The sequence below is a fragment of the Neovison vison genome, chromosome 11 (genome assembly GCF_020171115.1).
Source record: "Neovison vison isolate M4711 chromosome 11, ASM_NN_V1, whole genome shotgun sequence".
Taxonomy (NCBI): Eukaryota; Metazoa; Chordata; class Mammalia; order Carnivora; family Mustelidae; genus Neogale; species Neogale vison.
In genome coordinates this window covers 176461533-176488996 of record NC_058101.1, presented here as the reverse complement: position 1 = coordinate 176488996, position 27464 = coordinate 176461533, and the positions used below count along the sequence as shown (strand labels likewise).

The following is a 27464-nucleotide window of genomic DNA, read 5'->3' as shown; positions in this document are numbered from 1 at the left end:
TAACCCCTTATCAAATAAGTGGTTTGCACATATTTCTCCTGCTACATAGATTGCCTTTTTGATGTGTTGATTGTTTCCTTTGCTGTACAGAAGCTTTTTAGTTTGATGCTGTTCCGCTTAAAAATTTTTACTTTTGGTTTCAAATCCTCAATCCAAAAAATTATTGCCAAGATCTACATCAAGGAGGTTCTTCCTGTGTTTCTTCTAGTTTTATGGTTTCACATCTTATATTTAAGTCTTTACTCCATTTCAAGTTAATTTTTGCAAGTGGTGTTATTTTGCTTGTGGATATTTAGTTTTTTCACACCATTTATTAAAGAGACTATCTTTCCCCATTATGTATTTTTGGCACCCCTGTGAACGATTATTTGATGTTATATGTGTAGGTATGTGTCTTGGCTCTTAAATCTGTTCTATTGGTCTATCTGCTGGCTTTTAAGCTGATATCATACTTTCCTAATTATTATAAATTTGTCTTAGAGTTTGAAATCAGGAATTGAAATCAATCTTAGAGCTTGAAATCAGCTTTCTTCAGATTGCTTTGGTTATTTGGGGTCTTATGTGGCTCCATAAGAATTTTGAGATTTTTTTTCTCGTTCTGTGAAAAATTCCAGTGAATTAGGGGTTTCACTGGATTTGTAGATTGTTTTAGGTAACATGGACACTTAATAATATTAATTTTTACAGTCTGTGAATGCAGGATGTCTTACTATTGTGTCTTCATCAATTTCTTTCGTCATTGTATTATAGTGTTTATATGTCTTTTCACCTCCCTTGTTAAATTTATTCTTTTATTCTTTTGGCTGCTGTTAAATGGGATTTCTTTTCTAATTTCTCAGATACTTACTGTATAGAATCACAACTGATCTTTATATGTTTATTTTGTTTCCTAAAACATTACTGATTTTACTGATTTTTCTTTTTTAACCTGCTGCTGTGATTGCTTACATTACTTTATTTTTGAATGTTGGACCAGCTTTGAGATAAATCCAAGTTAGTTGTGATTTATAATTCTTTTTATTCATTGTTGGATTTGATGTGCTAATTTTGTCGAGGATTTGTGCATATATATTCATGAGAGATATTGCTCTGAACTTTTCTTCTAATATTTTGGTCTCATTTTGGTATTCAGATAATCCTGTCCCCAGAGAATAGGTTAGGACATATTCCTTCTGGGTCTATACTCTGAAGGAGTGTGTAAAGAATTGGTATAATTTCTTCCTTAAATGTTGGGAAGAATTCAACAATGAACCCATCTGATCATTGTGCTTTCTGTTTTGGAAGATTATTAATTTTTTATTTGATTTCTCTAATAAATATAGATCCATTCAGATTGTATATTTCTTTTTTAAAAAAGATTTTATTTATTTATTTGACAGAGAGAAAGAGAGAGAGGGAAGGAGGACACATAGGGAAAGTGAGAGGGAGAAGCAGACCTACATCTCTGCTGAGCAGAGAGCTTGATGTAGGACTTGATCCCAGGACCCTGGGATCATGACCTGAGCCAAAGGCGGAAGCTTAACTGACTGACCCACCCAGTCACCCACATTGTGTATTTCATCTTGTATGAAGGATGACAAATTGGACCATTTCTTTTTTTTTTAAGATTTTATCTATTTATTTGATAGACAGAGATTACAAGTAGGCAGAGAGAGAGGAGGAAGCAGGCAAACTGCGGAGCAGAGAGCCTGATGTGGGGCTTGATCCCAAGACCCTGGGATCCTGACCTGAGCCGAAGGCAGAGGCTTTAACCCATTGAGCCACCCAGCATCCCAAATTGGTCCATTTCATCTACATTTTCAAATCTGTGGGTGTGGAGTTGTTCATCATATTCTTTTATTGTCTTTTTAATATTTATGGGAACTGTAGTTATGCCAACATTTTAATTCTGATATTAGTAATTAATGTTCTTATTTTTACTTAGTTTCCTGGCTAAAGACATGTTGATTTTATTGATATTTTCAAAGAACCAGCTTTTGGTTTCATTCATTTTTCTATTTTCAATGTCATTGGTTTCTATACTAATTCTTATAATTCTTTTTCTTCAGTTTACTTTGTATTTAATTTGATCTTCTTTTTTTAGTTATGTAAGGTGGAGACTTAGATTGTTGATTTTAGGTATTTCTTCTTTTTTAATATATGAATTAAATGCTATAAACCTCCCCCTAAGTACTATTTTTGCTGCATCTTACAAATTTTGAAAAGCTGTATTTTATTTCCATTAGTTAAAAATATTTTAAAATTACTTTTGAGATTTCTTTTTTGATCTATGTTTCCTTTAGAAGCATGTCTTTTATTTCATGTGTTTGAGATTTTCCAGCTATCTTCTTGTTATTGATTTATAGTTTAATTCCACGGTGATCTGAGAGCAGACATTGTATGATTTCTATTCTTTGAAATTTTTTAAGGTTTTTTTTATGACTCAGAATGTCTGTCTTGGTGAATGTTCCATATGGACTTGAGAAAAATATGTATTCTGCTATTGGTAGATGAGGTAGTCTGTAGCTGTCAGTTATATCCAGTTGATTGATGATGTTGCTGAGTTCAACTGTGTCCACTTTAAAGTAACTTTAGAGCATATCATAGGTAGTGTGAGCCCTTTGCAATAAAAAGTAATCCTAGTTTTTCCCTTCCATCCCTTCTATCATTGCTGCTTATATATAAGCAAATATATATATGTGAAGTATGATATATAATTTCACATATCTATATAAATATATGAGTACATATAAGCATATATAAATAAATATAAATATATAAATACTATAAATATGTAATACAATTTCACATTTATATGTGAAATATGTAATATAAAATGTATATCTTTTACATATGGTATCTGCATAAGCATATGTAGTTAAATACATTGTTGCTATTATTTGAACAATATTATATCAGTTAAACATAAGAAAAATAAAAGTTTTATTTTACTGTCATATTCCTTATGGAGATTCAAGTTTCTGACCTATATCATTTTCCTTTTCTATACAGAATTTTTTCAAAAATTTTCTTGCAGGGGCACCTGGGTGGCTCAGTGGGTTAAGCCGCTGCCTTCGGCTCAGGTCATGATCTCAGGGTCCTGGGATCGAGTCCCGCATCGGACTCTCTACTCAGCAGGGAGCCTGCTTCCCTCTCTCTCTCTGCCTGCCTCTCCATCTACTTGTGATTTCTCTCTGTCAAATAAATAAATAAAATCTTTAAAAAAAAATTTTTCTTGCAAACAAATCTAGCAACAAATTCCCTCAATTTTTGTCTCATAAAATCTTTACTTCCCTTTTGAAGGATAATTTTTCAGGGTATAGAATTCTAGGTTGGTATTTTTTTCCCTCCCCTCTCAATGCTTTAAATATTTCCCTCTGGTCCCTTCTTGTACACATGATTTATGAAGAGAAATCTTATGATTCTTAACTATTGTTCCTCTTTAGGCAAGGTTTCCCCACCTCTGGCTTCTTTTAGGATTTTTTTTTAATCTTTGATTTTCTATAATTTGAAAATGATATGCCAAGATATAGTTTTTTTTTAATTTATTCTGTTTAGTGTTCTATGAGATTTCTGTATGTGATTTGGTGTCTGACATTAATTTGGGGAAATTGTCAGGATTATTATAACAGATATTTCATTCCTTTCTCTTTTTCTCCTCTTTCTGATATTCCAATCATGTGTATGCTACACCTTTTGTAGTGTCCCATATATATTCTTCTGTTTTGTTCTGTCCATGTTTTCTTGCTTTTTAGATTTTAAAGTTTCTGTTGATATATCCTCAAGTTCAGATATTCTTTCCCCAGCCACTTCTATCTACCAGACCATCAAAGGCACTCTTCATTTCTGTTATAGTTTTTTTTTTTTTAATTTAATCTCTAGCATTTGTTTTGGGTTCTTTCTCAGCATTTCTATCTCTATGATTACATTGCTCATCTCTTCTTGCATGGCGTCTAATGTATCCATTAAAGCCTTTAGCATAACAGTAATTAATGGTTTTTTTAAATTCTCAATCTGATAATTCCAACATTCTTGCCATGTCTCATTTTGATGCTAGCTCTATCTTTCCAAATTGTGCTTTTTTGCTTTGAGATTTTTTGGATAGCTGTGCATGATGTACCAGGTAAAAGGAACTGCTATAAATATGCTTTCCATAATGTAGTGGTGAGGTATGGTGAGAAAGGATATGTTCTGCAATCCTATGATTAAGCCTCAAATTTTTACTTGGCCAATGCCTCTGGACTGTGCACAACACAAGACTTTCTACGTTTTTTTTTTTTTTTCCCTTCCTCTTTGGTTGGGACAGAATGGCCTGAGTGGGCTGGATTTGGGTATTTCCCTTCCCCATGTCGATTAGGCTTTGATAATTTTCCAACAAGTTAGTCTTTATTTAAATGATACCACTGAAATCAGGCCTTGTTAAGGAAAGAATGCTTTGATGTATTTCAAAATGGTCCCTTTTTTCATCCCCTTACTGAAAGCATGAGGGATTTTTCTTTGATACTTACTATGGCAAGTTGGTCAAACTTCTGGATGTAAATGTTACAAAACTCTGGGGACCTTGTTAGGGGTTCTCTGAAATTTTTATTTCTCAGGGTTGTCCACAATGATTGTCTAGCATTTCTTCAATAACTGTGAGGATTAAATACCCTAGCACAATTTCCAGCAGCATTTCTTACTACTTCTGCTTCAGTAAACTGTAACTCCCTGTGTTCTCCTGCCCACCTCCCCAATCTTGGGGTTTGTGGTTTGCTCTGTGTCCTCACCCCATTCCAGAGCTAAGAAATGTTGTTGATTTTTCAGGCTGTTAAGCTTTTTACCTATAGGTAGCATGGAGTGGTAGCTTCTAAGTTCCTTGTATGTGTAACTATAAACCAGTCTCTTCATTTCTTAGTTTTGCAGGACGTAATATTTTTGGTTGACTTTATTTTCTCTCTGTCAGCACTTTGACTATATTATCTCACTTCCTTCAGGCTTGCCAGGTCTCTGCTGAAAAATCCATGGAAATTCTTAAGACTGTTCCATCATATGTGACAAATCAATTCCTCCTGATGCTCTCAAAATTCTCTATTTACATTTGACTTAACAATTTGATTATGTTATATCTGAATGTGGATTTCTTTAGAACCATTTTATTTGGTGTTTTGAGCTCTTAGAAATGGATATCCATTTCCTCGTATAGGTTTGGGGAGCTTTAGCCATTATTTATTTCAACAAGCTGTTTTTTAAATTGAGATATATTAACAGGTAATATTGTATAACTTCAAGGTGTACAGTGTGTTGATTTGATGCATTCATATGTTGCAATATGATTATCACTTTAACATTAGCTAACACCTCTATTATGTCATAGAGTTATTTCATAGAGTTATTTATTCCTTTCTTTCTCTTTCCTTTCCTTTCCTTCTGAGACTTCCATAATGTGGATAGTTTTTCTGGTAGTGTTCCAAGTCTTTTAAGCTTTTTTTCACTTTTTCAGTCTCTTCTCTTTTTGCTACTCAGACTTGTCAAGTTCAGTTATTTTTTCTTATGCTTGATCTTGTCTGCTGTTGAAACTTTTTAGTATTATAAATATACTATAAATATAGTACTATAAAAGTACTATAAACATACTATTTGTAGTATTTTTCTCTTTTTGAAATTCTCACTTAGTTTGTGCATTGTTTTCATGACCTCAGTGAGTATCTTTATGAGAGTTCTTTTTTTATTGAGGTATAATTGACATTAACTTTATATTCATTTCATATGTTCAACATGATTCAATATTTGTATATATTGTGAAATGATCACAGTCTAGTTAGCATCCCTCACCATACAGTTACTGAATTTTAAGATATATTCTCTTAGCAACTTTCAAATATGCAATGCAGTATTATTAACTGTAGTTGCTGTGTTGTATATTACATTCCATTACTTATTATTTTATAGTTAGACATTTGTGAGAGTTATTTTTAATTCTCCAGACAGTAAATCATTTAAGTTTATTTCAATAAGTTCATTTTCTGGAGATTTATCTTGTTTCTTTGTTTAAAACATCTTTTCTTGATTCTTCATTTTACTTGACTCACTGTTTTGTTGTTGGCTCATAGTCGAAGCAGTCAGTTCTGCCAGTCTTCACCAACTGGCCTTGTGCAGAAATGGATTCCCCAGATCAGCCTTGTCATTGATTTTGGGGGCTTCTACTAACTTTTTATCTCTTCAGGGAGAAGCAGATACCTATGTTTTTTTTTCCTGCTTTCTCTGTGCTAGATAGGAGGGAGGATCAATAATATCTACCATTCCAAGATGCTGCCTCTGGTCTCTTTCAGGCAATTAGATTCTGCCAGATCTATCAGTGCTCTAGGATTCACGAGACAAATGCTAATTCTATGGGCAGTTTTGGAGGCACTATACGCATGGATCAACTTTTTCCTTTTCCAGTGACAAACAGAAAGTTAGGGTTCTTCATTCACTTACTCCATGCCGAGTTGTGGGGGTTGCAAATCAATGATTTGTACTAGACCAAATCAATACCTCTATTTTACTTGGGTGGCTAAGACTGTGCTGAACTTATCAGGACTCAGGTGATAGACTGGTGATACAGATACTAGTTTTCGGGTAGCCCTCTCAGAACAGTTGGGGCAATTGACATATCAACAAACACCTTTCGTTCTCTGGTCAAGCTGGCAAGTTGGGAGCCTGGGAGTCTATTTGTGATTATATGGCAGTTCTCTGGGCAGTGTCCCTGATGAAAAGTACACCAAATCTTATTGGCTTTGGTGAGCTTGATTTTGCATTCTCCTAGGGTGTGCTTTTCAAGTAATTTCTGATTAATCATGAAAGGAATTTGTCTATGAATTATTGCTGAATTGGTAAATTAGTTCCATCATGGAGGGCCCAGGGCTTCTTACTCCATTCTTCCTGACCAGAAATTCAGTCTTTCTTTCTCCTTTTTTTTTTCTTTTAAAAGATTTTTATTTATTTGAGAAAGGGAGAGAGAGAACACATGAGCTGGGTGGGGGAGTGGCAGTGGGAGAGAGTGAAGCAGACTTCCCGTACTGCTAGCCTGATCCCAGGACCCCGAGATCAGGACCTGAACTGACTGAATGAGCCACCCAGGCACCCCTCAGTCTTTGTTTCCTTAAGTACTTTTCAAATCCACATTCTTTGTTATCTTTCTTGGATTCTGATATGTATTTTATATCTGGTATTGTTCCATAGTTTATTGAGGTTCTATGTCTTTTATTAGCTCATTTTTCTCTGTTTTATATATTGAGTAAATTCTACTTATCTGACCTCAAGTTCACTGATTCTATCACTTGTCATCTCTAGTCTACTTTTGGGCCCATCCAGAGGTTTGTTTTATGTATATATATATGTTTTCTAGTTCTAATACTTTGTTTTTTATGGCTTTTATTTCCATTCTGTCATTTGTTTCAAGATTATAATTGTTCATTGAAGCAGTTTTCCATGGCTGCTTTAAAATCATTCTCTGATAGTTCCAGCATGTGGCTTATCTCAATATTGGCATCAGTTGGTTGTCTTTTCTCATTTTTATTATGATATTTTTGGTTCTTGGTATAGTTGGTGATATTTACTTGTACCCTTAGTGTTTAAATCTTCTGTTTTTGAAGCAGCCACCCAGTTTAAGTTTAGTGTGGCGTGTTGTTCCAATGACAATGTAGCTTTCTTATAACTTTCTTTTTTTAAGATTTCATTTATTTATTTTACAGGTCACAAGTAGGCAGAGAGGCAGGAAGAGAGAGAGGAAGGGAAGCAGGCTCCCTGCTGAGCAGAGAGCCCGATGCGGGGCTTGATCCCATGAGCCTGAGATCATGACCTGAACCGAAGGCAGAGGCCTAAGCCACTGAGCCACCCAGGCTCACCCCTCTTTATAACTTTAAATGTTACTCTGTTTAGCTTTGTTCTTCTGGCTCTACTGGACTTCTGCTATTGCAGCCTCTGGTGATAAGAGATACTTGGGCCACCTTGTCCTGCTAGGTGGGGTCAGATGATGAAGGATCAGTGATATGGACAACATTTCTTCTGGCTGTACTCTAGCCACTGGATGTCAGTGCGCCTCTCACTCTATTTTTGCTAGTTCCCTTTCAGTAAGGAAATTTACTATCTGGAGCTGATGGAAATAATATGTATCACAGCTAATATTGTATAATATTAACATAGAAACAAATTCATAGGAAAGAATGTGATGAAGCTAAAGTTTTCATAGGGCAGCTTTAGTAAAGGAACAGGGCTGACTGTAGATATCACTAGACTTCTAAGAGAAAGGAATATTTACTGAAAAAGATTATTAGGGGAGAACCTGGGAATATTAATGCTGTGAAAAAAAGTCCATGGGGAGGAGAGCTTGAACTAAGGTTGATCAACTTGGTGAGATACTAAAGAGAAAAAAAATGAAGAAATTTCAGTTAAGATACTTTTGGGTAACTTGAAAAAAAAAAACCAAGTGAAATGTTCACATTTGAAGTCAAATCAAATCAAGTTAGTAGTTACAAACTGCACATTTAAGAAATGTGGCTGAGAGAGAAAAGATACAGATAAGGAAGTTGTTTGTCAAATATTTAAAATTAAAGCAGGAATTATTTGGGGAAAGGATAGGAGTTATGACTATTCTTAGGCAAATATGTTTAAGAGGAAGAGATTATAGATAATGGAATATCTGGTAATGGTAATGGTAATGGTTAAATCTAAATGCTTGATGATATATAAGAAATAAGGATAAACCAGTTTATTTACAAATCATTCTTGCACTTTTTGTGATGAGCACCAGGTGTTGAATGGAAGTGTTGAATGTGTTGAATGACTGTGTTGTGCACCTGAAGCTAATATTATACTGTGTGCTTAACTAACAGGAATTTAAATAAAAACTTTTAAAAAAAACAAACCCAAATAACTCATGAGTGTATCTTTGTATACTCCTGTTTAGGGCCATTGTCTTTATCAAGGATATGCTACAGAGGTTCCAAAATCAGTTGTGACACTTAGCACCTGTTCTGGACTCAGGTAATAGTATGTTCTAGAGATGTACATGATCGAAAATCTTGTGTGACCTTTTAAGTTTTAGAAACATCTTGAAGGATAGAGCAAAGACAAAGAAAATAGAGACTTTATGTTTCTTCTCATATACTTTCCTTTTCTCCTCCTCACTTTATCATTTTTCTTATTCTCTTTGTCTCTATCCTAGGCTGGCAGTCATAAAACTTATGCAGAAAAATCTTCCACTAGTATGAAGAATATTCACATGTCTTAGCCACACTAGCACCACAATGACTTCTAAATCCCATAATAGAGAGAAGAAGCTATAAAATTTTGTTTCAAAATTTACCCAAGTAAGAAGAAATGATTCTTAGATATTAGGCCACAAAGACCACTGTTAAATTCCTGTAAAATGTTTTTTATTTCATGTTGATTTACATTTCTCAGCAGGTAGTCTATATTAATTATCTTTTAATTTCTTTTTTATGTGTTTAAATACCTAGGGGATTATTGCTGTTGCAGAATGTCAGTTATGGCATTGAGCCATTGGAATCTGCAGCCGCATATGAGCATATGCTTTATCAAATAAAAAATAATGAAATTAATTTTTCCCCTGTACAAGAAAATTATCCTATGACTGAACAGGTAGATCAGTCCTACAGGATTCTTGTGAAATCGGAAGTAAGTAACCACTTCTTTGTTATCTTCACTTGTATTATCTTCAATAAATATATTCATATTGGAATTGTTACATTTGGAAAACAAATTTAAATGATATTGATTATATTAAAAACTTCTGTTGCAATATATTTATTTTAAATATATTTTTATGTTTAGTAATATGGTATATAGAAAATATAATAGATATAAACACAAAATTTAAAAATAAAAATTCTCACATTTTCCTAATTGTGCAAGTATGTTGATGCTCATAGACATATTTACACTGTTTTTGAATTAACATTCTGCTATTATAACGTTACACAAGTTCTTATGGCTAAAACTTGGGCTAGTAATGTAACTTTTCTGTGTGTGATTTTCTTATTTCTAAAAAAATAATAATACCTAATATACAGTTATTTCAAAGATTAACTACATTTATAAATGGAAATTACTTAGCATAGTATGTAGACGAATAAAAAAGTGATCAGTAAAATACAGTTATCATTTGCTTACCATATCTTCTAATGTAGTGGAACAAAGTAATTGGAAGTCATTATGGAAAGTTTGGGTACAAAACAAAATGTAATAATGAAGTAAATAGAGACAAAAACTTCAGAACCAGAGAGGAACACAGGGATGTCATTGCAGGAATGGAGATAAGTCAGTATTTGTCAATTTTATATCTTTCATGAAGTAACTTGAAAATTGCTTTTCATCCTAAATTTGATAAGCTTAGATCTATAGGTTTAGTTAAGCATGTAAACACATACTTCTCACGGACATGAATAAAGGGAATGATTATCTTCAATATATCAGATTTTTAAAAAGAACAGAAAAAAATAACAAAGACTTATATTTTAGGCATATTTTTACATTCATGAAATTAAACACAAACTTATAAACAAAGTGAACATTATATTCAGAGTTGAAAAGGAGAACAGAAACCAAACAAAATACAATAAAGAGCTTATCCACTGAAAGCATATTAAACACATGCATTTATCCCTCTTGTCCTTTTAAAAACCCACTAAATGAAAGGGGATTTTTAAAATGACATAAACATACAAGCAGAACAAGAGAGGAGGAAAAACAATGGACATTAAATATCAGATAGCTGATTTAGCCCCCCAAAAGCAGAATCCTAAACTGATAATGTTAGTAGTTAGTTGGACAATTAGGTAGTCAGGGCCAGGGTCCCCAACAAGAAAACAGGGAGCCAGGACAGCTAAGGCAAAACTGGACTACCAACCTGTTTTATAGTTTAGACAAGTCTGCAATAGTATCCCTTTTTACACTTCTGTAAAAGTGACTTTTGCAAGACATCCTGAGATGCAAAAATTAACCATAAAACATTTGTCACTATCACAAGCTGAGGCAGTTAAGACATAAGTCTCCAGATGTCAGCCCAAAAAGACCATCAGCATGTAAACATTAATCTGATAGGTAGACAGGTGCATGATAGAAACCCTGATTGGCATGACTTAGCAGACAAAACTTATGGAGTTTTGGCTGTATAAGGGCGCACACTCTGTTTACTTAAAGTAGTTCTTTCTGCAAGAGAGCTTATAAGAATCCCTTGATTTGGACGCCAAAATGGCAACCCTTTTGGGTCCCCTCCCTCTTTGGGAGCTTTGTACTACCGCTCAGTAAACTTTGCTTTGCTCCCCACCACTCTTTGATCTACCTCTTCATTCTTTGAAGTGGTGTGACCAAGAATCCCAGGCACCAAAGGAAAAGAAATCATGAAATAGTAATTGGAATGGGCTATGGGAAACTTGACATGTACTGCAGTACTATTCAAGTGTTTCTAAATTGCAATAGGATGGGATTTTAAAGGGGGACTTAAGATGATTGGTTGAAATAAGTTGTGTATTTAGCAATCCTGTTTTCCTGTGCTAATGAATTGTTTCTGTTGTAGACTGAAGGTCATTGAAGGCTGTTTTCTTTGGGGAGTCTGTGAAATGGGGCCACCAGTAACAGATGTGCTACTGTATTTCACAATAGAAGGAGAATACCATATTGAAACTAGTGTGTTTAATTTAAACTTGGCACGTTGGATCCTGGGAACCAGTCTTACACATTCTAAGAAGTATATTGAAAGACCCCTCTTCAGGAAGGAATTAAACCAGCCGAAAGAATAAAAACTGTTCATGTTGACAGCCTTTTCCCAATCAACAACCCAGACACATTGTTTTCTCTGGAGATAATAGCCTGTAAATCCATATGTGGTCATAGAGATGTTGAAATAAGCTGTTAAATATTCAGTTGCTAATATGAAGGGGCACTAGACATATGATGAAACAATTTAATATGGAAGATAGAGACATGAAAAAAATCAAGCTTTTAAAGTTTGAGGTGCCAAAGAATACAGAGGGTGAAGAAAACAAAATGGCAATATCCTCTGAGGAGTTAGAGAAAATATTTCATCCACAAATTTAACAATAAGGTGCTATTTAAAAAATAACACTCAACAGATAAGTAATAGTTCTAGAAATTTAAAAGTATGATAATAAAAATGAAAAAAAAGGAAGTTCACAAGATAAAATTCCAGAAATCACACAAAAAGTAAAATACAATGACAAATGATGGAAGTTTGAGAGATAAGAAATTTAAATTAAATAAGAGTTTAGGTAATACAGTAGGGGTTCTCAGTATGAGTAAATAGGAAATTGAATTGAATAAATCACAAAATAATCCAAGAAAAATTCTCAGAATTATTTAAGGTGAGTTTCTTTGCTTTGCTCCCCACCACTTTGCTCCCCACCATTTTAAAAATCTGGTTTCTTATATATGGTCAAGATGTAGAATAGCATGGAATTTCCCAGCAGCAGCACTGGAATTTGGAAGGCAAATTACTTACTTAAAATAAGGCAAGGTAATTTCCAGTCTATAATTCTATACAAAGCCAGAACTACATAACTGAGATTTTTAAGTTTTTATAATCTCTTTTCTTCCTAATGTAAAATATTCTTGCCCCCAAATTAAAAAAAAAAATAATCAAAAAAAAAAATAATCGAACAGGAAAAAAAGAGACTTTACTTTCATCCTGATTGAAGATAGTATCCAGATGCAATCATAACCAGATTCCCAAACAATAGTTGCTTGACCAACAAAATCTGGTGAACTTTCAACCAAATGAAAAGATGGAAGAACTGTATAAGCAGGTGTCCTCAATCTGTATTTTTTATGAGAATCTCTATTAGGTCAAATCCCATCAGATGTTGAAGCAAACAATTTCAACTGTCCGTGACTTAACAGGTTTATGTCTTGCTCATGAAAATACCAAAGTGGATGAAACTCTCCTGGTTGATTCCCTTCCTGGATCTGACTTGGGGACTGTAAGAGTCCCCTACTAGATTATTTGAATTTAGTTAGAATAAGAGGAAAAAGGTGTGTGCATCCCCTTCTCGATACAGTTGAGCCTGGATAGGTGTCTCACTGACATCCTTTGTCTTGGAGAAGGGAAAAAACATTCTTAGATAATTGACCATTTCTTACAATAAAACAGAAGTGTAATACAAGTCACTAATCCCCCTTCATTGTTCAAGAATGGTTTGACTTGAAAGAACTATATATATTCTAAAATAATAGTAATTAGGAAAGAATAAATATGGAGTATATGAAATACAAATGTAAAATGTAAGAAGATTACAAAATCCAAAGTGAATGAAAAATTTGTATATATTCACGTACTACTTCATAGTTGCCTTATATTATAAATAGAGCTTTACATATATCCTGTCTTTCCGTTTTTTTTTTTTTTTTTTAATAATTCTAAAAGTATGTTTGTCCTCCTTTTCAGATTAGGAAACAGATTTAGGGAATTTAAATTATTATCCTGGAGTGCCTGGGTGGCTCAGTTGTTAAGGTGTCTGCCTTCAGCTTGGGTCATGATCCCAAGGTCCAGGGATTGAGCCCCACATTGGGCTACCTGCTCATTGGGGAGCCTGCTTCTTCCTCTCCCTCTGCCTGCTGGTCTTCCTGCTGTGCTGCCTCTCTTCTCTCTCTCTCTCTCTCTCTGTGCGTGTGTTAAATGAATGGATAAAATCTTTAAAACAAAGAAATAAATATCTTGGGAAATTCTCTGTTAAGGTATAACATTAAAACTCATGACCAAGGGGCACCTGGGTGGTTCAGTGGGTTAAGCCTCTGCCTTCAGCTCAGGTCATTATCTCAGGGTCTTGGGATAGAGCCCCCTGTTGGGCTCTCAGCTCAGCAGGGAGCCTGTTTCCCTTCTCTCTTCCTGCTTGTGATTTCTCTCAGTCAAATAAGTAGATAAAATCTTAAAAACAACAACAACAACAAACTCAAGCCCAGGTAATATGATCCCAGGAGATATGTTCTGTAGCAGTCCAATGTTCTACCTTTATGTGGTCTGATAAAAGAGCCTTCGAAGAACTCAGGAAATAAATGTAGGGGAAAAATGAAATCATTTTAAAAATAAAAGCCATCGATAAGACGCCTAGTGAATAATAGAATCGACACTGTGGTAAACCCCAATATGTGATATTATAGTCAGATTTGAGAATAGAGAGCAATTATATAAGAAAACAGTGGTAGAGAAACACCTAAGAATGTGTGATGGTGAATTTTATGTGTCAGCTTGGCTGGGACATAATGCACAGATGATCAAATTTTGTGGGTGTTTCTGTGAGGTTGTCTTTGAACAAGATTAACATCTAAATCAATGGACTTTGAACAAAACAGAAATGTTATCCAATCAGTTGATGTCCTAAATAGGATGAAAGGATGGACCTTCCCACAGAGTTGTCCAGTCAACAGCCTTCAGACTGGAAGTGCAGCATAAGCTCTCTCTGGGTTTCCAGCCTACTGGCCCACTCTGCAGGTTTTGGACTTGCCAGCCTCTATAATTATGTGAGCCAATTCCTAATAATAAATCTAATTATAACAAATTATAATAAATGTTCTATTTTTCTGGGGAATTCTGACTAATGGAGTATGAAAAGATTGCTAAGAGAAATTTAAGATAATTAAAATTGTCATTCATGAACAAAATAGCACCCGAAATATTCCAGGTTATTAAAGAATAAAACTTTTGAAGAAAAGTGTCCTGAATTTGAAATTTTCTCAAGAAACCCTGGTAAAAACTGGCAACACCAAGATATAATGTGGTTAATATGCTGGATTTCATAACTAATGAGTAATTCTATAGGAATCTTGGCATCAAGTAAAGTCAACCTCAAAAGTGAAAAAACTCAGACTGGTTTTAGTCTTTGCCAAAATGAAGTGCTTATAAGATAGTCAAGAATGTCTGTCTAGAGGATGTAGAAAATGGCTTCTTTAGGGGGTATATAATATTGTTACCTTTTTTTTTCTTTTTTATTTAACCTAGTCCAGTTGCCATTCTTTCCTTTTTAAGGAAAAAGGAAACATTATTTCCTTTTTAAGAATTCTGACTATGGGATTTTGAGACATTATTACTTAAATCAGTACAAGGAAAGAAGAATTAAATAAAATAGCTCAACATGTTTATGTAGAAAACCATAAGACCTAATCAGTAGTACCAGAAATTTCATTTGACAAAATTCAATACCCATTTGTGATAAAAACTAGGAATAAGAAACTTCTTTGATCTAATTAAGAACATCTATGAATATCTATCTGCAGCTAACATAACGAATATAAATGACTGAATGTTTTGCCCTTGTTATGGACTGAATGCTGTGTTTCCCTAATTCATATGTTAAAACTCTAATCTCCAGTAGAATAGCATAGGGAGGTCTTTGAAAAAATAATTAGGGTTAAATTAGGTCATTTGTGAACATAGGGCCCTCATGATGGAATTGATGCTTTTACTAAAAAAAGGAAAAGACACAGATCTCTCTCTCTCTGCTTTGTTGTGTGAGCATACCAAAGGAAGATAGCCATTTGCAAACTAGGAAGAGTGCTCTCACCAGACACCACATCTGCTGATGCCTTCATCTTGAACTTCCCAGCCTCCAGAACTATGAGAAATAAGTGTTTGTTATTTAAACCACTGAGTCTCTGGTATATTTGTTATAGCCTGAACTGACTAAAACCGACCCTAAATTCGGAATGATTCAAGGCTCTCTGCCCTCACTATTTCCAGTCAGTGTTTTACTAGAGTCTATGGATAATACAATAAGAAAAGGAATAATAATAAATGGCATACATTTTTTTTAAAGTTTTGCTTTTTTTTTTTTTTTTTTTAAAGATTTTATTTATTTGACAGACAGAGATCACAAGTAGGCAGAGAGGCAGGCAGAGAGAGAGGAGGAAGCAGGTTCCCCACTGAGCAGAGACCCTGATGCGGGGCTCAATCTCAGGACCCTGGGATCATGACCTGAGCCGAAGGCAGAGGCATTAAACCACTAAGCCACCCAGGCACTCCTGGCATACATTTTTTAAAGGAAAATATAACCTTATGTTTTTAGTAACCCAAATCTGTGTGTAGATCATAAGGAAGATCTTCCAAAGCTATCAGGGCTTTAAGAGTGTCTAGAAAAGTCACAGGAAACAAAGATATTGACGTTGCTAAGATGTTCATTTCCCGCAGTTAATCTGTAGATTCAGTGTAATCCCAATTTTGATAATTCCAGGAAACATGTTCATAGATTCTGGTTCTCAAATTCATAAGGAAATGTACAGATCGTAGAATAGTCAAACAGTTTTAAAAAAGAACAAAATGGAGAACTTACATTACTTTTTTTTTTTTTAAAGGTTAGATAGTATGTATTTCAGGCTTGAGAGGTAAATGATCTGTTACAGCTACTTCACTCTAGCTTTGTAGCATGAAAGCAACATCAACAATATATAAACAAATGGATGTGGTTTTATTCCAGTAAGATATTATTTATAAAACAGGTGGCCATATCATGGGTCATTATTTGCTGACCTCTGCTCTAGATATATATACTGTGTTATTGGTCTAAGTATAGACATACAGATCATATATTGGTCTAAGTATAGACATATAGATCATTGGAACAGAATAGATCAGAAGTAGACCCACATGCTATCAGTTGATTGATTTTCCATAAAGGTGCTAGGGACTTTAAAAGGTTAAAGGATGATCTCTTCAGTAAATGTTGCCGGAAGACTGGACATCTGTAGGGAATAAAATGAATCTTGACCCTTATTCACAAAACTATATTAGAGTGTAGACTTAAATGTCAAAGCTAAACATAAAATTTCTGGTAGGGAACTCAGGAGAAACCAAAATAATGAACATGTAAAAGCTGTTCCACATTAATCATCAGGGAATTGCAAATTAAAACCTCAGTAAGATATCAGCACAGACCAACAAGAATGGAAACAATGGAAAAGACAATACCAAATATAGGCAAAAATGCAGAGCAGTTGGCACTCTTATTAATTCTTGGCAACAATGCAGAACAATCAAACTATTTTAGAAAGCAGTCTGGTACTTTTGTATTACTTTACACACCCACAATTCTATGATTCAGGTATTCGAAATATTTCCCAAGAACAATAAATCTTAATTCCACAAAGATCTGTACATGGATACTCATAGCAGCTTTGTTTATGATAGCTAAGATATCTAAATAATCCAAAATGTCATTGTCAACAGAAAAAAAGCTGAAATAATGTCATTGTCAACAGAAAAAAAGCTGAAATAAAACAAAAGCATTTATTGGGATCTCAGAATTACAATTCAGTGAGCACAGATTTCCGTAGCAACCCAACTGTATCCCACTAGGGAACAAAAGTGAGGGTTTTCTTTTAAAGACAAAAGGGGATGCTTGCATATTTTTTTTTTTTACAAAGATTTTGATAGTTGTTGGCAAAAAAGTAAACTAGGCTAAACATAATTGATCCATAAGGCTGTCATTAAAACAAAAATTTGTTACAATAGCAAGTCACAGATAAGTTTGCGCAGAGTCCTAGGAATATTAAAGTTGGGTCCTATTCACAAGTTCATGATTCTACCCAGTGATGATGTGCATATGGCCTAACTCCTTAATGGCCTTCCAGATCCATTTTAAAACCCTTTGACAAAAGTGACCCCATTTTATTCCACCTTTCACATCATTGACAGCTAAATGCATAAACAAAATTTGGTATATTTCTAAAATGGCATGCTATTTAGCAGTAAAAACTAATAAATTACTAATAATCACAAAAACATGGGGGAATGCCAAGTACAAATGTCAGGTATAAAAGAGTACACCCTATATGATTCCAGTTATTTAAAACTCTGGAATAGATTATTCTAAGCTATGGTGAGAGAAAGCAGATCCTGGGTTGCTTTCGTCATGTAGGCAATGGACTTGGAAGAGCGGGATAGAAATTCTCTCTCTATTACTTTAGGAAATTGTCACATGGGTATTCACATTAGTACCAATTCATGTAACTGCATTTTTAAATTGTGTTATATTAGTCACTGTACAATACATCATTAGTTTTTGATATAGTGTTCCATGATCCATTGTTTGTGTATAACATCCAGTGCTCCATGCAATCCATGCCCTCCTTATGACACTTGCAAATGACAGGTTCACCTATCCCCCCACCACCCTCTCTTCTAAAACCCTCCCATTTGTTTCCAAGAGTCCATAGTCTCTCATGGTTCATTTCCCACTCCTATTTCTCCCCTTCATTTTTACCTTCTCCTAATGTCCTCCATTCTATTCTTTATGTTCCAAAAATAAGTGAAACCATATGATAATTGACTTTCTCTATTTAACTTATTTCACTTAACATAATCTCTTCCAATCCTATCCATGTTGATGCAAAAGTTGGGTATTTATCCTTTTTGATGACTGAGTGATATTCCATTGTGCATACGGAACACATCTTTTTTTATCCATTCATCTGTTGAAGGGCATCTTGGCTCTTTCCACAGTTTGGCTATTGTGAACATTGCTACTATGAACATTGGGGTGCATATGGCCCTTCTTTTCACTACGTCTTTATCTTTGGGGTAAATACCCAGTAGTCCAATTGCAAGGTCATAGAGTAGATCTATTTTTAACTTTTTGAGGAAACTTCACACTGTTTTCCGTAGTGCCTATACCAACTTACATTCCCACCAACAGTGTAAGAGAGTTCCCCTTTCTCCCCAACCTCTCCAACATTTGTTGTTTCTTGCCTTGTCAATTTTTGCCATTCAAACTGGTGTAAGGTTGTATCTCAGTGCGGTTTTTGATTTGAATTTCCCTGATCGTTAGTGATGATGAACATTTTTTCATGTGTCTGTTAGTCATTTGTATGTCTTCTTTGGATAAGTGTCTGCTCATGTCTTCTGCCCATTTTTTGACTTGATTATCTGTGTTTTGGGTGTTGAGTTTGAGAAGTTCTTTATAGATCTTAGATATCAGCCCTTTGTAGTGTCATTTGCAAGTACCTTCTCCCATTCTGTGGGTTGCCTTTTTGTTTTGTTGACTGTTTCCTTTGCTATGCAGAAGTTTTTTTATCTTGATCAAGTCCCAAAAGTTCATTTTCACTTTTGTTTCCCTTGCCTTTGGGCACGTGTCTTGAAAGAATTTGCTGTGGCTGATGTCAAAGAGGTTACTGCCTATGTTCTCCTCTAAGATTTTGATGGGCTCTGGTCTCACATTGAGGTCTTTCATCCATTTAGAGTTTATCTTTGTGTATGGTGTAAAAGAATTGCCAGGTTTCATTTTTCTGTGTATAGCTGTCCAACTTTCGCAGCACCAGTTATTGAATATATGTAATATTGAAAAGACTATTTTTCTTCCATTAGATATTTTTTCCCTGCTTTGTTGAAGATTAGTTGACCATAAAGTTGAGAGTCCTATCTGGACCCTCTACTCTGTTCCATTGGTCTATGGATCTGTTTTTGTGCCAGTACCATGCTGTCTTGGTGATCACAGCTTTGTAACATATAACTGTATTTTTTAAATGGATGCATTCCATTTGGTGTAAGCCACAAGTTAATACAGACTTAAAATAATGAGAAAAGGGGCGCCTGGGTGGCTCAGTGGGTTAATCCTCTGCCTTCGGCTCAGGTCATGATCTCAGGGTCCTGGGATCAAGCCCCATATCGGGCTCTCTGCTCGGCAGGGGGCCTGCTTCCTCCTCTCTGCCTCCTCTCTGCCTGTGTCTCTGACTACTTGTGATCTCTGTCTGTCAAATAAATAAATAAATAAATCTTTAAAAAAAAATGAGAAAAAAGAGCCAACACTTGGAGGACAGTTGACGAGAGTTAATTTAGGTTGGGAGAGGGTCTTGGAAGAAGATTTTGAGAGGAAAGAAACATGGGTTCTCCTTCTAGTAACTTTTGAGGATTCTAATTATCAGGAATATAAGTAAAATCTGATTTTTTCCCTAAAACTTATATTTGGAATCTGCTTATTTATTCAATGTGCATTTATTCTCTTATTATTATCTATATCTTGATGAATCTGTGTCTGTTTTTCTATGTATCTATACTTTTCTTTGGGTATGTATGTATATATGTATGTATACATGTATATGTATATAATCTTGATTATTAAAAACATGTAAGAATTTAAAAAATGTTTTATTTAACTCGTGCTTTCTCTTTCACAGGAAAAGTCAGATGCTGCACTATTGAAAAGAGTTCTGAAAATACAAATTGTTATGGATAAAGCCTTGGTATGTATTTTTTATATATGTCATCATTTATTTCTCTTGTGTTTAAGTTCAAAGGGAATATGAAAAAGAAACTTGTCTTGCTTGCAATGTAGATATTTCACACTGTTCATAATATGTATCTCAGGATAGCAAGACAGAAGAAAAATGTTGGTTGCTTTTACATTGATGTGCAGGGGCCAATATTTAAGGTATTGATTTCCAAATCAGTATAGAATAGAGTGTTATAATGTATAACTCTGTATGTATGCAAGGCTCTACTACACTATAATCTATTGGATTACATTTAGCTATAGGTATTTCTGATTCACTCCATATCATGGTGAACCCTTTTCCTTAAATTGATTTCTATTTTAAAACAAGCTATTTTGTTTATTAGTCAATTTGAGATCCTTGTTGTTAAATATTATCTTTTATGAGATTATTTTATGCTGTATAATTGCTTGAGTTCTCTAGTGGAAGTTCTATATTTCAAAAATGAGATTTATTCATGGGAATATCCATTTAGTTATGGAAATTCTTATTTATATAGTTAGTGAGCAGTCATATGAGCAACAAGTTAAAAAATCAGATTTGTCTATTACTGATATTTTTATGTAAAGTGTCTCAATGAGTGCCATAATGTCATGATTTTGTTCATAAAAGGAAATATTTAAAAAAGGAAATATTTAGATCTTTAAATAACTAAAAAAAATGGTAACAGTAAAGAATAGACAGAGAAAAATAATAAAGAAAAAACGCACATAGTTTTATAATCAGGGGATAGATTTTATGCAGACATGTCCTGTTTTTAACGTATACATGTATATATTAATATACCTTTGTTTTATATATGCTATTTTGTAAGTTATCTTATAATGTTTTCCCACATATTAATGGAATACATTATTTCAATTTAATTTTGAAGTTCACATAGTGTCCAATTAATATATTTAATATAATTTAATTTACTAACTAATTTACTAGCTATCTGTGTTTCTTTCTAGTCTTTGTTGCTCTTGGTCTCCCTCTCCCCCCTGAAAGAGTCCCCCTTAGTATCTCTTGCAGGGCTAGTTTAGTGGTCACGAACTCCTTTAGTTTTTATGTGCCTGGGAAACTATCTCTCCTTTTCTGAATGATAGTCTTGCTGGATAAAGTATACTTGACTACATATTCTTCCCATTCAGCACATTGAATGTATCCTGCCATTCATATCTTGCCTGCCAAATTTCTGTGGACAAATCTGCTGTGAACCTGAGCTGTCTTCCCTTGTAGATTAAAGGACATTTTTTCCCCCTCCTTGCTTCTTTCAGGATTCTTTCTCCATCCCTTCACTTTGAAACGTCAGGTTTCTTTAGGTTTAAAATAAGTCTCCTCCAGGCAACATAGAAATGGGTATTGTTTTTTTATCCATTCTGCTACTCTGTCTTTTGATTGGAGCACTTATTCCATTTACATTCAGAGTGATTATTAATAGATATGAAATTAATGCCATTGTATTACCTGTTAAGTCATTGTTTTTGGAGGTTTTCTCTGTTCCTTTCTAGTCTTTGTCACTTTTGGTCTTTTCTTTCCACTCTTAGAGCCAGCCTTAATGTTTTTTGTAGGGTGGCTTCATGGTCTTTTAGCTTTTGGTTGTCTGGGAAGCTCTATTTCTTCTTCTACTCTGAATGATAGTTTTCTTCCCTGCATATTTTTCCCATTCATCACACTGAATATATCCTGCCACTGTCCTCTGACTTCCCACGTTTCTGTAATAGATAGATCTATCCTTACTGGTCTCCTGCAAGTTAGGAATTTATTTTTCCTTACTGTTTTTAGGATTTTTCCCCCTATCTGTATATATTTTCCCCTATCTCCATACTATAGTTTTTCTTGGTGTTGGCCTACTTTTGTTGATTTTGATAGGAGTTCTTTGTGCCTCTTGGATTTGGATATCTGTTTCTTTCCCTAGATTAGGGATGTTTAGTTATTATTTCTTCAAATAAACTTTCTGCCTTTTCCCCTCTCTTCTTCTGGTACTTATATGATGTGAATGTTATTACACTTTATGAAGTCACTGAGTTCCCTACATCTACATTCATGATCCAATATTTTTCTTTCCCTCTTCTTTTCAACTTCATAATTTTCCATTATTCTATCCTCTATATAACTTATTCATTCTTCTGATTCTTCCATCCTTGTGGTCATTACGTCCAGTTGGGTTTGCATTTAGGTTATAGCATTTTTTATTTTGGCCTGACTAGTTTTAGGATCTTTTTTCTCTGTGGAAAGGAACTCCCTGATGTCTTCTATTCTTTCCTCAAGCCCAGCTAGTATCCTTATGATTGTTGCTTTAAATTCTGGGCCAGGCATATTTCTTATATCTGTTTTGATTAGATCCCACGACCTTTCCTTTTTTTTTTTTTTTCTTTTGAGATGAAATCCTCCATCTTGGTATTTTATCTAGGTTTATGTCATTTTCTGTGTGTTAGAAAAGCCTGTTATGCTTCCTGCTCCTGGGAGTGGTGGTTTTATTAAGAAGAGGTCATATACTGTTCCTGGCCTGGTGCTTTAGGAAGTGTCTCTGGTATATGCTATGTGAACTCTGCTGCTCTGTTTTGACTGCTCTTTCCCTCAGATTAGTCCTCTGCAGTTTCTTCTTGCCTACAGTGGGGAATGTTTGGACCTTCTCCAGAGTGTGGCCAGTTTTAACTAGGTGTACTCTGGTCTTTCTGTTAAAAGAGACCTGATACTTCCACTAGAGCTGAAGCTGTATAGCACTATGGTCAGCAGACTTGGTGCATATGGAGGTTTTTGCTGGGGTAGGAGACAACTGCTCTCAGGCACACTTGCCCTAGTTAAGAAGCACCTACAGAATGTAAGCAGGCATGGCTTGTTGTAATTGGCTCAGGCCTCCATTGTTTGTTCACTTTTTTCCCTCTCACCTTGACTGCCTTTGATGGTTTTTGTAGTATTAGAAGAAATCAAACCGCACCCTGATCTCCGTCTCAGAGAGAAGCCTCAGTCTGGGTGCAGAAGCTGAATAAATTCTCCCTTGGCCGCTGGCAGCGCAGGTTCCAAGTTGCAGACCCTGGGGGCGCAGGATCTTTTGCTCGTCCCCAAAGCCAAGGCAGTGGCGGCTGTCTGGGAGCTCCCGACCGCCAGAGAGGTTCCAAGCAGCGATCGCACACTGAGATTTTGCCGCCGGCCGGGGCTGGGAGTGCCCGGCTTGCGCGCACCTCTTTTCAGAGGTGGCTGTGGGTCGGGCGCGCGTCTGGGGCACTGAGAACGGGGCGCTGGTCCGTAAGCCACAGGCTGGGCTTTTGCGAGCCTCTGTCTGGGGAAGAGTTTCGCCCGCAGGGCTTAGGCTTTGAAACAATGGCGCGGGTCAAGGAGTGCCTGCCGGGCCTCAGTAACCCAGGGGAGCTCGAGGGACGTGCGCGCGCATCTCAAACTTTGTGATAGGGCTAGCGCGCGTTCTGCAGACGGGCGCAGCTCCCATCCCCTCACAGGAGCCGGAACCCACGCGCTCTGGGGAGCGCTGGCGGCTTAGGGACCAGGAGCTGGTTTCTCCGCTGCACTCTCTCTGCCTCCCCGCCGGGGAGGCCGTCTGGGACTGGGGACTTAAGCCCCTGTCCCTAGCCTCAGGCCTCCATTGTTGATGGGCTATGCTTCTCACTGAAGTCAGTCTGTGCTAGTAGGTATGGAAGAAAAGCAGCACTGGCCTTGTTCCTTGTCTCTAAGATGTGAGTTCACACCACTGCTGTCTAGGAAGCCCTCACATAAGAGCAAACTCTCCTCCTGTGTGTCAGAGGCATTCCTCAGATCCCTGCCTTCTCCCTGTCTGTGTCTGGTCTGTGTTGTCTGCCTGCCAGGCAGTGCAGTGCATCTGTGTTTTATCTCAGACACACTGGATGAATTTCAGAATTCCAAACTTTAGGAACCTTTTGTGGTATAGACCTCTGCTGATCCTCTGGGATTGGGTCTTACTGGGCTGGGGCTTGTGTTGGTTTGTCCCAAAGAGGGAGTCGCACCAGTGCACAGGAGCTGGAAGTTTAGAGTAATATACAGCAAAATTCCGGAGTCCAGGTTAGCTACCCTTGGCAGGTGTCTGTGCTCCTATACTTAAGGGGCAGAGGGGAACACAATGGCACCAACCAGCTCTTTTGTCTCTGACAGGCAAAGCCACCTCGCCCAGATACACTCCAAAAACGGGGACCATTTCTCCCAGTGCATCCCTGGAGATCTTCAGATCTTCAGATCACACCATCAGCCCCTGGCATCTACCTTCCCTCTCTAGAAGAGCACTGCAGCACCCACTGGGCTCCCTACCACCCACAACACAGAACTATGAAACTCCAGTCTTTGAGATTCACTGGTTGTAAACACTTAAGATAATCAGCCTCTCTTGTTTTCCCAGTCAGTGACTTTGAGGAAGAGTTTTCTGTCTGTGATCCTCTGCGCAGTGCTCTCCTTCTCTTTCTATATCTCTATCTCTGTTTCTTCCCTCCCCTTTCCTCATGGTCAGGACTCCTTTCCCTTTTCCCATGATTCTTTTCTCCCCAAAATCATGTCCCCACACCTCTGACCCTCTATGATGTGACCTGTTCTCCCCTGCCCCCCACCAGTGTCCTCCCCCACCCCCCTGGAACATCCTGTGTTCCAGGAATGAGGCAAACATAGGGTCCTCCTATTACTCTGCCTTCTTAACTGACTCCATGGGCATTTAGATTTCGATATTTATTGTTACATGGGGAATAATACTATTTGGCCTAAAACTAAGATCAAAAGTAGTGGAATTATGCTTTGCCATAGCCACTCCTGTGAGGTTCCTAACATTAAATCTAGATAGCCTATTTTCCTCTCTCCACTTAACTGGATACTTTCAAGAAACCCAAAACAATGACTAAAAACTTCAGGAGTTCCTTAAAATATGCTATGATTAGTATTTCTTTTATGTTTAGCTTATCTGTCTTCACTTTTAAAGTATGGGCCTGTAAACAGAATACTGATAGGTCTTTTTTCCTCTCTATTTAGTCACATAATCTCTGCCTTTTCATTAGAACATTCAGTTGAATTATGTATACCAAAATTACTGATAACAATGGATGTAAGTTAAGTGCTGCTTTCTTGTTAGTATTCTATTTATCCCATCAATGATTTCCTCCTCTGTTCCTCCTTTGTTACCCTTAGATTAGTGGATTATTTTCAGCATTTGTTTTTATACTTTTTTTTTTTTTTCTGCTATACCTCTTTATCCCCCACCTCTTACCCCAGTGGTTTCTCTGGTGGTTCCAGTGAGTATTCCTAACTTTTTACAATCTAGGATTAATGTTATACCACTTCACATACAACATAAGAACCTTAAACAGAAAAGTTCCATAGAACCTCTTTGTGATGGTAGTGTAATACATTATTACGTCTTCATATGTTATAAACCATAAGATGGATTTTTTTTCAAGATTTTTTTTATTTATTCAACACAGAGAGAGAGATCACAAGTAGGCAGAGAGGCAGGCAGAGAGAGAGGGGGAAGCAGACTCCTTGCTGAGCAGAGAGTCTGCTGCGGGCTCCATCCCAGGACTCTGAGATCGTGACCTGAGCTGAAGGCAGAGGCTTAACCCACTGAGCCATTCAGGCGCCCCAAGACTTAGTAGTTTATTTAGTTGGGAACTTGAGGTCTGTTTTTTTTTGTTTTTTTTTTTAACGATTTTACTTATTTATTTGACAGAGATCACAAGTAGGCAGAGAGAGAGAGGGAGCAGGCTCCCTGTTGAGCAGAGAGCCTGATGTGGGGCTCCATCCCAGGACCCTGGGATCATGACCTGAGCCAAAGGCAGAGGCTTTAACCCACTGAGCCACCCAGGCACCCCACTGAGGTTCTAATTTTCAGTAGTTCTGTGACCTTGTAAACTTAAAATTTGGCTCTTACTTTCTGTATGTGTTAAGAGGAAGTTAATGACAACCTTCTTATTTTAAGATTATTGATTAATATATAGAGTCTCTAGGTTTATACCTGAAACTTACCAAGTACTTGGTAAATCTTAATTTATTTTTCTTTCACTTGAGCACTGCATTATTTTAACATTTTATATCCATTTAAAATGTGATAATTCAGTAATTTTCACCAGTGATTAAGAAACAAAATTTGTCTTTCAGTACGATTATATGGGTTCTGAAGTGGCAGTTGCAGCTGAGAAAGTTGTCCATATCTTTGGTGTAATCAACACTGTAAGTATTTATGTTTTATTTAAGTAAAAAACATTCCTATTAATGCAGTAATATTGTTTGTATTAATAGCATATCCAGTTTGTAAAAACTGCAATCCTACCAACTGGTTTCATCCATCAATGAATAGATTTCATCTCTAAAAAAGAGTAAATTCAATATATTAGCATTATGTTGAGAATGTTATATTTATGATTACCTAAAAACTATTTATTATGTAACTTCTGTTTTCAGATGTTTTCCCAGCTCAACATAACTATTATACTAACTTCTTTGGAACTCTGGTCAGATCAAAATAAGATTTCACTTAGTGGGGATGCTAATGAAGTACTACAAAGATTTGTGTCATGGAAAGAACAATTTTTATTTCAAAGATCCCATGATATGGCATACTTATTAATGTAAGTGCCTTATTTGTATTGACATAAGGTTTGTCAAATTATTTTATATGTTAGCTATCAATATTATATATATGAGTTATATGTAATGACAAGACACTTCAAAAAAGGATTATATGCACATTATGTTGACAAAATGCAAAATAAAAAATTCTGAAAACAATGTAAGACACTAAGTCATAGTAAGTCATTATTCTCCACTGGGCTTTTTTATCTGTGGGCATGAAAGAAACTTGAAAATTTGGAAAGCCTCGAGATAAACAGGGGGCCTCAATGATTTAAAGATTTTCTCAGAGATAAATAATTGAATCTATCATTTGAACTTTAAGCAAAATATAAATTAGTTAACAGAATGCAATAATTGTATATAATGCTAGTTAAAATATGTCAAATTAATAATATGGTTACCATCTTATATAGCTATACTGGCCCAAGGTGTAGCTATTTAACTAACTTGCACTATTTTTTTCACGTTTTTTTATATACTTTTCTGTTAACACTTTGATTGTTGAGATGGAAATAATAAAAATTCTGAAGATCTGAATAATATGCAATAGATTTATAAATCTATTGGTGTTTCCTGTGGAATTAAGGTCAGGTTTGGAGGCTCAGGAGCTACAATAACTAAGGATTGAAATGTATGAGGACATTTGCTATACTGTAGATCTTCTTTTCTTG

At 35.8% G+C, this 27464-nt stretch overlaps 1 protein-coding gene across 1 annotated transcript in view; it reads left to right on the top strand.

Annotated features, from left to right (window-relative positions):
- The window catches only part of LOC122919262 (A disintegrin and metallopeptidase domain 3-like), a 106857-nt gene that overhangs the window by 22604 nt on the left and 56789 nt on the right, over positions 1 to 27464 (top strand). Inside the window, exons 5-9 of the mRNA XM_044268201.1 lie at positions 8906 to 8982; positions 9459 to 9636; positions 20137 to 20202; positions 26320 to 26391; positions 26623 to 26789. Of these exons, the coding sequence (XP_044124136.1) occupies positions 8906 to 8982; positions 9459 to 9636; positions 20137 to 20202; positions 26320 to 26391; positions 26623 to 26789 (560 nt within the window). The remainder of the gene's footprint in view (positions 1 to 8905; positions 8983 to 9458; positions 9637 to 20136; positions 20203 to 26319; positions 26392 to 26622; positions 26790 to 27464) is intronic.